The sequence below is a fragment of the Mirounga leonina genome, unplaced genomic scaffold (assembly GCF_011800145.1).
Source record: "Mirounga leonina isolate KUSES-001 unplaced genomic scaffold, KU_Mleo_1.0 Mir_168, whole genome shotgun sequence".
NCBI lineage: Eukaryota > Metazoa > Chordata > Mammalia > Carnivora > Phocidae > Mirounga > Mirounga leonina.
Window position 1 is genome coordinate 17396834 of NW_023270426.1, and position 13244 is coordinate 17410077.

The 13244-nt window shown below is 37.2% G+C and overlaps 1 protein-coding gene across 3 annotated transcripts in view; it reads right to left on the bottom strand.

Moving 5' to 3' along the window:
* The window catches only part of KIF3A (kinesin family member 3A), a 50472-nt gene that overhangs the window by 14676 nt on the left and 22552 nt on the right, over nucleotides 1-13244 (bottom strand). For all 3 annotated transcript variants that reach the window (XM_035014104.1, XM_035014105.1, XM_035014103.1), the window contains exons 5-8: nucleotides 10758-10863; nucleotides 5438-5577; nucleotides 4837-5034; nucleotides 4349-4523 (exon numbers count right to left, since the gene is read on the bottom strand). In XM_035014104.1, the coding sequence (XP_034869995.1) occupies nucleotides 4349-4523; nucleotides 4837-5034; nucleotides 5438-5577; nucleotides 10758-10863 (619 nt within the window). The remainder of the gene's footprint in view (nucleotides 1-4348; nucleotides 4524-4836; nucleotides 5035-5437; nucleotides 5578-10757; nucleotides 10864-13244) is intronic.

Genomic DNA, 13244 nt, shown 5'->3' on the forward strand with positions numbered 1-13244 from the left:
ATTTTACAAAACAATTTATATTCTATGCCAGGTTATGGCCTGCCATTAAGTTTGTTGCCCTAAACAAAACGTATTTTAATATTCCTAAACAGTATATCACATGCTAACCTCAGGAAAAGATATAATGTACACAGAGGCTTTATTTTAAAGTTCCTAAAGAGAAGTTAAATTCTGATCTACTTAAAGGGCGCCTGGGTGGCTCAGTCGGTTAAGCATCTGCCTTCAGCTCAGGTCATGATCCCAAGGTCCTGGGATGGAGCCCCACATCCAGCTGAGGAGAAAATGCACAGCCTTGCTGCACCTACCTGCTCATACTGCCCTCCTGCTTGTGCTCCCCACTTCTTGTGCTCCCTCTCTTGCTCTCTCAAATAAGTAAAATCTTTCAAAAATAAATTCTGATCTACTTACAATTTCAAATCATTAGTTTAAATAAAGTTCTATGTATATATAAAAATTTCAAGTTAAAGTCATTATTTCAATTTTTTAAAAAAGTAACCACTTTGGGGGAGCATTTTCTCCTCAGTTTTCTGTATAAAATTTTATTTTTTAAATATTTTTTAAGTAATCTCTACACCCAACATGAGGCTCAAACTCACAACCCTGAGATCAAGAGTCACATGCTCCATCAACTAGGCCAGCCAGGCACCCCTTTGTTGAAGATTTTTAAAAATTCATTCAACCTGCGTATTTTTAAAAAACCATAAAACTCATCTAACACAGTGATCCCACTTTCAGGACTATATCAAAAGAAAAGAAGAAGGGCTTATTTGTACAAAGAGTATAATAACTTAAAAACAGGGACGCCTGGGTGGCTCAGTCGGTTGAACGTCTGCCTTCGGCTCAGGTCATGATCCCAGGGTCCTGGGATCGAGCCCCGCATCGGGCTCCCTGCTCAGCGGGGAGCTTGCTTCTCCCTCTGCCTGCCGCTCCCCCTGCTTGTGCTCTCACACTTTCTCTCTCTCTGGCAAATAAATAAAATCTTTAAAAAATAAATAAATAACTTAAAAACAAAAATCAAAGGGTATAATTAAACTAATAATGCAAATCAGTACTATATTACCTTCAAAATAGTTATTTAAAAATAACACTGTCCGTGTATGAAATGTGTAAAAAAACAGGTATTTGGGGAGAAAAATAAATATACAATAATCACAAATGATAATATCTAAACCAGTAAATAATGGATAGGAAGAGATAAGCATATTGGAAGAATTCATTAAAAATATTTTCTTTAGGCCTAGTAACAATGACACGCTGGTAGTAATGAATGCACATAATGCCCAAGTCTTAGTTTCTAAATACCATTCTCCACTAAAAAGGAGCTAGGGAGAAATAGATGGTTTTATGCCAGGGTAGGGAACGTATAAAATGAGCCTAAGGGACGCCTGGGTGGCTCAGTCGGTTGAGCGTCTGCCTTCGGCTCAGGTTATGATCCCAAGGTCCTGGGATCAAGTTCCACATCTGGCTTCTTGCTCAGCAGGGAGCCTGCTTCTCCCTCTGCCTGCTGGTCCCCCTGCTTGTACACTTTCTCTCTCTGACAAATAAAATCTTTAAAAAAAAAAAAAAAAACAAGAAGAAGAAGAAAAGAAACATCTGTGGTGCTGGAAATAAAGAAGCACTCAAAACCAAAAATCAAAAAACTGATGGAAGTATGCTGAAAGGATATAGCAACTACCCCTGAATTCAGGAGCTCCTATGGCAAAAGCTCAAACAATCTGAGCAATAAAACAAATAATGATATTATTGTATTATATAATGCACAGACTAAAATAAATATCCACGAGTCAATACTGACATAAATAAATAATTGAATAAACAAATGGGGGAGGAGGGACTACTCCCCCTTACAACAGAATTCCAAACATTAAACATTAGAAGGATGCTGAGAAGACAAAGTCACCAAGGAGCAAATGCCACAGAATTATTGTTGCTGGCAAGAACCCCTGACGGATGCTCAAATTAGTGGGAAAAAATATAAGAAACAGGACCTTTTAGTAGTTTCAAAGTATCTCACCACAAGACACACCTTAAGTTCAAAGGAAAATATAAGATTATAGAATTTAGAGTGAAGAAACCTTGCAGAATACTTATGAGAGAACTACAGACGACCCAAATTGAGGAACATTCTACAAATATGTAACTTTTACAGTGTCAAGACCATGAAAGACAGAGAAAGGTGAGGAACTGGAGACTAGAGGAGACAACTAAATACAGTATGTGATGCTAGACTGCATCCTGGACTAGGGAAAAGGGCACTGGAGGGCAAACTCAACATCTGAATAAGATCGACAGATGAGTTAATAAGTCTGTATCAATGTAAAACTCCTGATTCCAATAACTGTAAGATGTTCAATGTAAGATGTTCCAGTCATATAAGATGTTAACATAAGGGGAAGCTGGGTGATCAGTATATAGGAACTCACTATACTTCCAAGTTTTCTAGAAGTCTATAAAAATTTTCAAAAATTACTCTTTTAATGTTTTTGCCTGATTTTTAGTATTTATATGATCAACTGTATTTACCATATCATAACACTCAACTGTAACTGGATTATAAAAACAAATGTCATAAGCATCAGTGAAATGAAATGTCTTAAAAATAAAGTCAGCATTACCCCATGATGGATCAATTCCACTTCTGGGTATATAACTCAAAGGAACTGAAAGCCAGAACTCAACACAGATCTGTACACCCACATTCATAGCCAGATTATTTACAGTAGTCAAAAGGCAGAAGCAACCCATGTGTCCACCAAAAGATGAATGGATAAACAAAATGTGGTATATACAAACAATGGGATATTATTCAGCCTTAAAAAGGAAGGAAATTCTGACGCATGCTATGATACAGATGAACCTTGAAGACATTATGCTAAGTAAATAAGCCAGACACAAAAGCACATGTACTATATGATTCTACTCATATGAGTTATCTAGAATAATCAAATTCAGAGACAGAATAGTGGTTACCAGGGGCTGAGGCAAAGAGGGGGATAGAGAGTTAATGTTTAATGGGTATAGAGCTTCATTTGAGGATGATTAAAAAGTTTTAGGGATGGATGACGGTAATGGTTACAGAACAATGTTAACATACTCAATGCCACAGAATAAAAATAGATAAAGTAGTAAATTTTACGGTACGTTTATTTTGCCACAATGAAAAAATGTAAAAAAATAAAGGCAGCAAAATAAAGGTGTGAACTGAACGTTAACAAATCTAAGAAATTTTAAATCTTTAAAACATATTGACTATAAATACCACCTAGTGGTCATATTTAAAATACCAAATTTCATTATCTAAGAGGCAGCTCAATTACTGCTTTTCCTCAAAAATCTTACTCAAGTTTATTGAATCAGTACCCTTTCCAAACATCTGTGATGGTGGCATCTCTGCAACTCACATCTGTTCTATCCAGTTTCCCCACAAACTGTAAAAAAAAAAAAAAACCATTCTGAAGCCTTTTGTTTACCTGGTTATGAAAAGGAGCCCTATGCCAATCGGTTCTTAGCATGAAAGTGTAGAGTCACTGAGCACTTAAAGACAGTCTGTAAAGTTCTCATCCTCATGAACAAGGTCTTCAGACTTTCTAACCTTCTAACATCTTGTTAGAAAAGGATTCCCCGGGGCGCCTGGGTGGCTCAGTCGTTAAGCGTCTGCCTTCGGCTCAAGTCATGATCCCGGGGTCCTGGGATCGAGCCCCGCATCAGGCACCCTGCTCAGTGGGAAGCCTGCTTCTCCCTCTCCCACTCCCCCTGCTTGTGTTCCCTCTCTCGCTGTCTCTCTGTCAAATAAATAAATAAAATCTTTAAAAAAAAAAAAAAGGATTCCCCAAACAGAATCTCATGTTCAAATTTAAGCATGAAAGCATATTTTCAAAGTCACACAATGAATTTTTACTTATAGTAAATTCTGTTTACCCATGACTCTGATAGATTTCTTTCCTTTGAATATTAGTGACTGAAATCTTTCTCAAAGAACTCTGGGTCATTCTCACCTAAATACATATATGGTAAAACTTGCTGTTATACAAAGACAAAAAAAATTCATTATTTAGTAAGTGGTCAAATGAAATCTATAAAAGGAAATGGGGGCTGAGATGATTGAGATGGAGGTTTAAATTAAATGAATTTTTTTAAAATTACATACACAAATATTACATAATTATACTTAAACTTAATATGAAAATGCTAAAGTGTGTATGTATCAAGTTACCTTGCAGAAATATCGCTTTCAGTATCAAAGTTAGATGCTCAAAGAATTTTAATAAGTTGTTTTTATTAGAACACTTCGTGGTTAAGCAACATATTTTTAGCCAATATTCACATTAATATTTTGAGGAAAAGTTACCTTCTTCAAGCTTTTTTTTCAGTTCCTCTATTTCTTTCTGAAACTGGCGAAGCAAAGCATCCTTTGGGTCTTCATTAATTCTAGCTTTATTTTTAATATTCTTAGCACGGTTAGCATACCGTAATGTACTGATAGTTTCATCATAATTGTAATCTGCTGGCCCAATATTTGCACACTGTTGAATTAGGAATACAAAACATTTTACACTTGATGCAGTTAAAATTAATACTACCATTATGAATACATCAAAAAGAATTTTTGAAATATAGTTGTTCTCCTCTAGCTTTCTTGAACAAGAAAGCATTAACCACATGGTGATTTCCAAACACCATTATATGGATTAGCATACACAGCGTACTTGAAAAAGAAAAACCACAAATCACAAGTGAAATAATCAATAGTTTTAAACATGTTATGCATAGCAATTACTGGCATAAATAGGAATCTGAAATTTTCCTGATGATAACTATTCTACAATTAAGTCTTACCATCATGGTTTTTGAATTTCCTCCTAAGGAATCCTGAAGAAGACGAGTCAATTTAGAGTTGCGATAAGGAACATGAGTGCTTTTTCCGTCAACCAAGGCAGAAATTACATTACCAAGGGTGGAAAGCGAAAGATTGATTTTTGTGGCTTCCTTTAGACGCTGTCCAGTAGCTCCAGTTTTTGCTTGTCTTTCTGAACCCTAGCAATAAACAGAGACAGAAATAAAGCTAAAATTAAAAATACAGAATATTCCTCTGAAAGTTTAAAACAAAATTTGACACTAAAAAATCTGCTATGGTATCTGGAATTTGCTTCAAAATAATACAGGCAGGGAAAAAGTGGCTGATGGTAGAAATGAAACAGAACTGGCCATGAATGGATTGAAGTTGGGTCACGGGTACATGGGAGACCATACTATTCTTAGTACTTTTGTAGACATTAGAAGTTAGAAATATTCCATAATAAATAAGTTAAAAACACATACACAAGTAAACAACTTAAAAACTGTATGTAAATCACACATTTTCACTTGAATTTTTATTCACTTATAAAATGCAAAAAAATCACAAGAGTTATTCCTTGAGTAGCGTCTTGTTACTTACAGCAAGATCTACAAGATGGAGCTTCCCCATTCTGACATGCATGTTACCATCAACGCCTTTTTCACTGCATTCTATAGTAATTGTAAAGATGGCATGGGAACGGGAACTATGTTCATTCATATTAGTTGCACCAACAGAACCTTGAAGAAAGGAAGGAAATTCTTAAAAAGTATAACAAGAGGGAGTATTTTTAAAAATAATTAAATATCCAGAATGGTTTAAAATACTTAATTTCATCATAGCGAAGAGCCAGAGAGCATGGCTAAACCAGAAAAGCATAGGTTTATTTAACATTAGAAATTTCTCTGACAATTCATGTTGATAACAAAAGAATGTGTAACGTTTCTCATACTACAAAGGTAATTTTAGGATAAAATACTTAATTTCAATCCCAAGTATTACTGACTAAAAAAATAACTAACTTAGGTTAAAAAAAAAGTTAAATAATTTAAAAAATTATTGCTGTTTCAGCTGTCTCTAAAAAGTATTATGTTCCGAGAATCTAAATCACAGAAATACTTGCATATATGCATGAGATGATACAGGATATTCAGTACAGCACTGTTTGCAATATCAAGAGATCAGAAACAACCAAAAGGACAGTGGTCAATCTATTATAGAACAGTCATGGGGCACCTGGGTGGCTTAGTCAGTTAAGCGTCTGACTCTTGATTTTGGCTCAGGTCGTGAGATCGAACCCTCCCTCTTCCTCTCCCACTCCCACTTGCATGCTCTCTCTCTAAATAAATAAATAAATAAAATCTTAAGAAAAATAGTCATACTATGGACTACTAAACCGTCCTTTAAAAACACAAAACAGATCTGTATGTATGACATGGAAAGATACCCACAACATATGAAAAAAAAAAAAGAGAGAGAGAGAGAGAAAGGAATATATAGTACGACTCTATTTCTATTAAACAAAAGCACCCACTCAAAATATACCAAGTATTTATGTAAGTATAAATATTTTACATAAATATATTATGTAAATAAAGAAAAAGGTCTGTTTTGTTTTTTATAATAGGCATGTATTAGTTTTTTTTAATTGCCAAGTATTTGAAAAGCATTTTGTTAATTTTAGCCAATGTCAAAATTATCTTCTTACTATATATTCATGCAGAACTTCTCCATGCAAGCTCTGATTTTATAATTTGAAGACTAAAAGGGTATTCTTTATTAGCATATGGTTATATTAGAAGTCAGATAATTAGAATGTAAACTGCAGTCATAAAGGAAAGCCCAATGGAAGAAGATAAAACAAAAATTAGTGAAAGAAAATACAAGGATTTGTGACTCCACACAAATTTTCTTTTAAATCATATTACAAACTTACGTATTTTTTCCAAAAATACTTAAAAAATAAATCCAGGGGTGCCTGCCTGGCTCAATCAGTAGAGCATGTGACTCCTGATCTCAGGGTTTTAAGTTTGAGCCCACATTGGGTGCAGAGATTACTTAAAAATAAAATCTTTAAAAAAACAAAATAAAATCTAACACCATTTCATAACATCTGATCAGTAGTGATACACATACTGAGTATTATTTTATCTTCTGGCTTTTCCACTTAAGATTATCTCCTATATTTCCATGTCCTGGGATCGAGTCCCACATCGGGCTCCCTGCTCCGCAGGGAATCTGCTTCTCCCTCTGCCTGCTGCCCCCCTGCTTGTGCGCTCTCTGACAAATAAATAAATAATCTTAAAAAAATAATAAATAAATAAAAATACATGCTTAGGCATACAAAGACAGTATCAGGAAGGGGACATGACAAAGTAATGGAGTTCCAACAGGCGTGGGAACTAGGTGACTGAGACCCAAGGGTAGGAGAAAGACTTGTTTTTCTTCTTCTTTTTTAAAGATTTATTTATTTGACAGAGAGAGACACAGTGAGAGGGAACACAAGCAGGGGGAGTGTGAGAGGGAGAAGCAGGCTTCCCACCGAGCAGGGAGCGCGATGCGGAACTCGATCCCAGGACCCTAGGATCATGACCTGAGCTGAAGGCAGACGCTTAACGACTGAGCCACCCAGGCACCCAAGACTTGTTTTTCTTTTTTTCTTTTTTTAAAGATTTTTATTTTTATTTATTTGAGAGAGAGAGATTGAGACAGAGCACATGAGAGGGGGGAGGGTCAGAGGGAGAAGCAGACTCCCCGCCGAGCAGGGAGCCCGATGCGGGACTCGATCCCGGGACTCCAGGATCATGACCTGAGCCAAAGGCAGTCGCTTAACCAACTGAGCCACCCAGGCGCCCCCAAGACTTGTTTTTCAATGTATACTTTGGTGCCTTTTGAATTTTACAGCATGTGTATGGATTACCTATTCAAAAAGAAAATTTTTTAAAGAAAATGATAATGGTTTAATGGCTGAAAAACCCTACTCTACAGAAATATTAGCCAATTTACAATGGTGCCCACAATGCGAATATAAGTGACTATTTTAAATTTGCATTTTAATTGCTAAGCAGGTCACCTATTTGTTCATGGAATGAAAGGCTTATTTTCTTAAGTGCGATATTAACTATTTCTATACTATGACCACCTGGACAAAACAGGAACTAATTTTATATTTGTACCAATTTTTCATCTATTTAAAATAGCGGCTTTTACTGTCACATTTCCTCCCTCTGCTATTTTCCCCTGAATAGTTATTTTACTCTATTTCAATATGATAAAATTAGTATTTTTATGTTAGAAATTTTCTACTCGGGTATCTGTAGTATCTTGGATATTTTCTACTTGAATATTTGTAATATTGTAAATGTCTAATTCTTAGACTCAATCTATTAAATAAGAGTATTTTCCTCTGCTCTCTTAGGTCTTCAAATGCCTTTGTCTTCATTTCATTTCATTTTATTTCATTAGAATTGTTTAGTTTTCGGGGCGCCTGGGTGGCTCAGTTGGTTAAGCAACTGCCTTCGGCTCAGGTCATGATCCTGGAGTCCCGGGATCGAGTCCCGCATCGGGCTCCCTGCTCAGCAGGGAGTCTGCTTCTCCCTCTCCCGCTCCCCCCTCTTGTGCTCTGTCTCTAAAATAAATAAATAAAATCTTTAAAAAAAAAAAAAAAAGAATTGTTTAGTTTTCCTTGAATGAATCTCACATACCAAATTAAACTTTCAGTTGTTAATGGAAGGTTTTTTGTGGGGTTTTTTGTTGTTGTTGTTGTTGTTTTTAAAGATTTTATTTATTTGACAGAGAGAGAGACAGCGAGAGAGGGAACACAAGTAGGGGGAGAGGGAGAGGGAGAAGCAGGCTTCCCGCCAAGCAGGGAGCCCGATGCAATGCGGGGCTCAATCCCAGGACTCTGGGATCATGACCTGAGCCGAAGGCAGACGCATAAGGACTGAGCTACCCAGGTGCCCCCGTTTTGTTCTGTTTTTAAGGGGTGGTTTTGATCACTACTGTGAACAGAATCATAAGTCAAAATTTTTTTTACTGAATAAGCAATACATGCATATACTCCTGGTATAAAAAAAATTCAGAAATACAGACATACAAAAACATAAAGTAAAAGCTCCATATATCCCTGTTCTCCAATCTTACCTCCCCTTACCTAAAGGTAACCACTATTAAATGTCCTTTCACTAGTGTTTAACAAACACACAAGCTGATAAACACATACACACACACTGCCCAAATACATAGCTGTTCAACAATTTGGCTTTTTTCCACATCTATAAATGCGATGATGCAGTACATACTATTCTGTAATTTGCTTTCTTTTCACTTAACGATGTATCTTGAAAATCTTTCAAGTCTCTACATGTAGATTTAACTCCTTTTTTTTATAGCTTCATTACAGTCCATAGTATTTCTGTGCCATAATTTATATAACCAATGTTTTACTGATAGTTAGACTGCATCGAACTTTTTGCTATTATAAATAATGTTTCAATAAGGCATTATGTCTAAAGATACTTTTCTAGATATTTACCAATATAGATATATCGATATGTATCTAGATACATATTAAAATTAGGAACCCTGGGTCAAAAGAAATGCATTTTAAAAATTTCAGCAGATAATGTTACACTCCCCTTCAAAAAGGCTGGAGCACTTGACATTCCCATCACCAGTGCCCATCTCTTCAGAGCTTTATGAACCTGATATCCCTCCATCCGAAACAACAGGTAAAATATCTCCCACTGTTGTTTTAATACCCATGTTCCCAATTACTTGTCAAATTGAATATCCTGTGGTATGCTTGTTGATGTGTATAGTTCTGGGAATAACATATTCATGTACATCTTTTGCTCATTTTTCTGTTACAATTTGGCCTTTCTCTACTACTTGGTTTATAAAAATGCAACTCATTTTTTAATTTTTTCTTTAATTTCCTCGAGTTTGCTAGATTTATAGTCTAGCCAAAAAACACTTTTAAAAAAATGCTTACTTTCTATGTTCTTGTTCTTTACCTCTGATCTCTAATTGCTGCTAGCAACATCACTAGTATTAGGCCTGGGGCATTTTGTGTATTAAATAGCACTGCAACTTTTTATTCTTTAGACAAAACTTCAAACCCTTATTAAAAAGAATATCATTTAGGGGCGCCTGGGTGGCTCAGTCGTTAAGTGTCTGCCTTCGGCTCAGGTCATGATGCCAGGGTCCTGGGATCGAGCCCTACATCGGGCTCCTTGCTTGGCCAGGAGGCCTGCTTCTCCCTCTCCCACTCGCCCAGCTTGTGTTCCTGCTCTCGCTGTCTCTCTCTCACTCGCTGTCAAATAAATAAATAAAAAATCTTTTAAAAATAAAAAAAAACAAAAAGAATGTCATTTAATTTTGGTTTGCTTTTCTTGTCAACAAAAGAGAGGCAGTAAAGTGCTCAGTTAATGATGACCAATGGCCTAGGTTCAGATACTCACTCTGCCACTTACTAAGTAGTACATAACCTGGGACAAGTTACTTAGACCAAGTCTCGGTTTCCTCAGTCACAAAATAGGAATTTAGTACATTCATAGTTCAGTTTGAGAATTTTAAAAAGATCATTCTTATGAAGAAAGCACTTAGCACAAGCACTTACCACACAGTAAGTGTTCAATAAATGTAACCAATATTATTATAGCTAAAAAGAGACAACTAGCTGTATGAGTTTCAAATATATAGCAGTATTACCAAGAAACAAAATTTTGGTCAGCACAGAAGGCAATGTGTGATCTCTTTCATTCATGTATGTCCTCTACATAGTAAATAATCAAGGAGAAAGGGTTGTCAAGAAACTTTAAAAATCCAGTCTCTGTGGGGCAAAGTGCCATCACCAGTTTTGCTTCTAAAAGCCTACTCAATACACAAACGTTCAATCACAATTCTGTACTACACTTACGATTTTTGTGGCCTAGTGTCATAATTCTATCCATATCATCAGCATTATTTACCACGTAAGCTGATAAATCTTTGATGTAAACTCCCACATCAGGTCTTTCTTTAACCTAAAAAAGAAAAAAGAAAAGAAAAAATGACCCTAAGATTTTATGCACATACCGTAATTCCACCACAGTTATCAAACATGTACTATGTGTTGGACACTCTGCTAAAAAGTGAGGATACAGTGATGGACAAGGTAGATGTGGTTTCTACACCTGCAGAGGTGACAACCTACGATGAGAACGTACAAATGAGTAACACCACACACTAATTATTTCAACTGGGATAATGTCACGAAGGAAAAAGACACAGGACACTATTGAGAATACACCATAGAGAGACTAAGCTAGTAAAGTAGGGACATACAGTTTCCCCAAGATGATGTTTATTATTTTTTTTAAAGATTCCATTTATTTATTTATTTATTTATTTAAGATTTTATTTATTTGCGAGAGAGAGAATGAGAGACAGAGAGCATGAGAGGGGGGAGGGTCAGAGGGAGAAGCAGACTCCCCGCCGAGCAGGGAGCCCGATGCGGGACTCGATCCCGGGACTCCAGGATCATGACCTGAGCCGAAGGCAGTCGCTTAACCAACTGAGCCGCCCAGGCGCCCCCATTCATTTATTTTTGAGAGAGAGAGAGAATGAGCACACGTACAGGCAGGGGGAGTGGCAGAGGGAGCGGCAGAGGGAGCGGCAGAGGGAGAAGCAGACACCCCGCGGAGCAGGGAGCCCGACTTGGGACTCAATCCCAAGACCCCGGGACCATGACCCGAGCCGAACGCAGACGCCTAACTGACCGAGCCACCCAGGTGTCCCCCAAGATGACGTTTAAGCTAAGACTTGATGAAATAAGAGGTAGCCAATCTGGGTTTGGGTAGCAGGAAAAGATTATGTGCTAGGATCCTGAAATGGGCCAAAATCAGGCACTTAAAAAAAAAAAAAAAAAAAGCCAAGTTGGCTGGGAAGAGTAGGAAGCACAGGTAAAATAGGTGGGATATCTGGCGAGAGAGGTACCCAGAGGTAAGACTAAGCATAGTTATTGGTCTTTATCTTAACAGCAACTTGAAGATCATGGAGGATTTCAAACAAATGAGTGAAATAAACAGATCTATGACATCTATGTAAAAATGTTACCTTTCTGTGAGTAACTTTATTTACCAAATATGAAGGATATATAAATACAGTCAGAAATATAAAATTCACTTTGTAAGGCCCTAGAAGTCACCGCCACAAGTAACAAAATACATGTATCCTCAAGAGCTACTGTAGGTTGGGTTGCAGACCACCACAATAAAGCGAATACTCAAACCATGTCAAACGAATTTCTTGGTTTCCCACTCCATATACAATTACGTTTACATTACACTGTAATCTTTTAAGTGTATGATAGCATTATGTCTAAATAACAGTAATATATAACTTAATTAAGAAATATTTTATTGCTAGGGGTGCCTGGGTGGCTCAGTCGTTAAGCGTCTGCCCTCAGCTCAGGTCATGGTCCCAGGGTCCTGGGATCGAGCCCCACGTTGGGCTCCCTGCTCGGCAGGAAGCCTGCTTCTCCCTCTCCCACTCCCCCTCCTTGTGTTCCCTCCTTCGATGTGTCTCTCTCTGTCAAATAAATAAATAAAATCTTTTAAAAAAAATTTTTTTATTGCTAAAAATGCTAACCATCATCTGAGCTTTCAGCCAGTCGACACCTTTTTGCTGGTGGAGGGTCTTATCTCAATGCTGACGGCTGCTGACTGGTCAGGGCGAGGAAGCTGAAGGCTGGGGTGGCTGTGGCAGGGGTGGCTGTGGCAGTTTCCTAAAATGATACAACAAAGCTTGCGGCAATGACTGACTCTTCCTTTCAAGAATGATCTCTCCATAGAACGTGATGCTGTTTGCTAGCACTTTACCCACAGCAGAACTTCTTTCAAAATTGGAGCCAATCCTCTCAAACCCTGCCACTGCTCTATCAACAAAGTTTATGAAATATTCTAAACCCTTTGTTGCCATTTCAACAGTCTTCACAGCATCTTCACCAGGAGTAGATTCCATCTCAAAAAACCACTTTCTTTGTTCATCCGTAAGAAGTAACTCCTCATCCATTAGGTTTTATCATGAGATTGTAGCGATTCAGCCACATCTTCAGGCTCCACTTCTCAACCTAGTTCTCTTGCTGTTTCCACCACATCTGCACTGACTTCCTCCACTGAAGTCTTGAACTCCTCCAAGTCATCCATGAGGGTTGGAACTGACTTCTTCCACACTCTTGTTAATGCTGATATTGTGATTGCTTCTCATGAGTCATGAATGTTCTTAATGGCATCTAGAAGTGTGAATCCTTTCCAGAAGATTTTCAATTTACTTTGCCCAGATCCCTTAGAGGAATAACTCTCTATGGCAGCTATAGCCTTAGGAAATGTATTTCTTCAATAACAAGACTTGATCCATGGGCTGT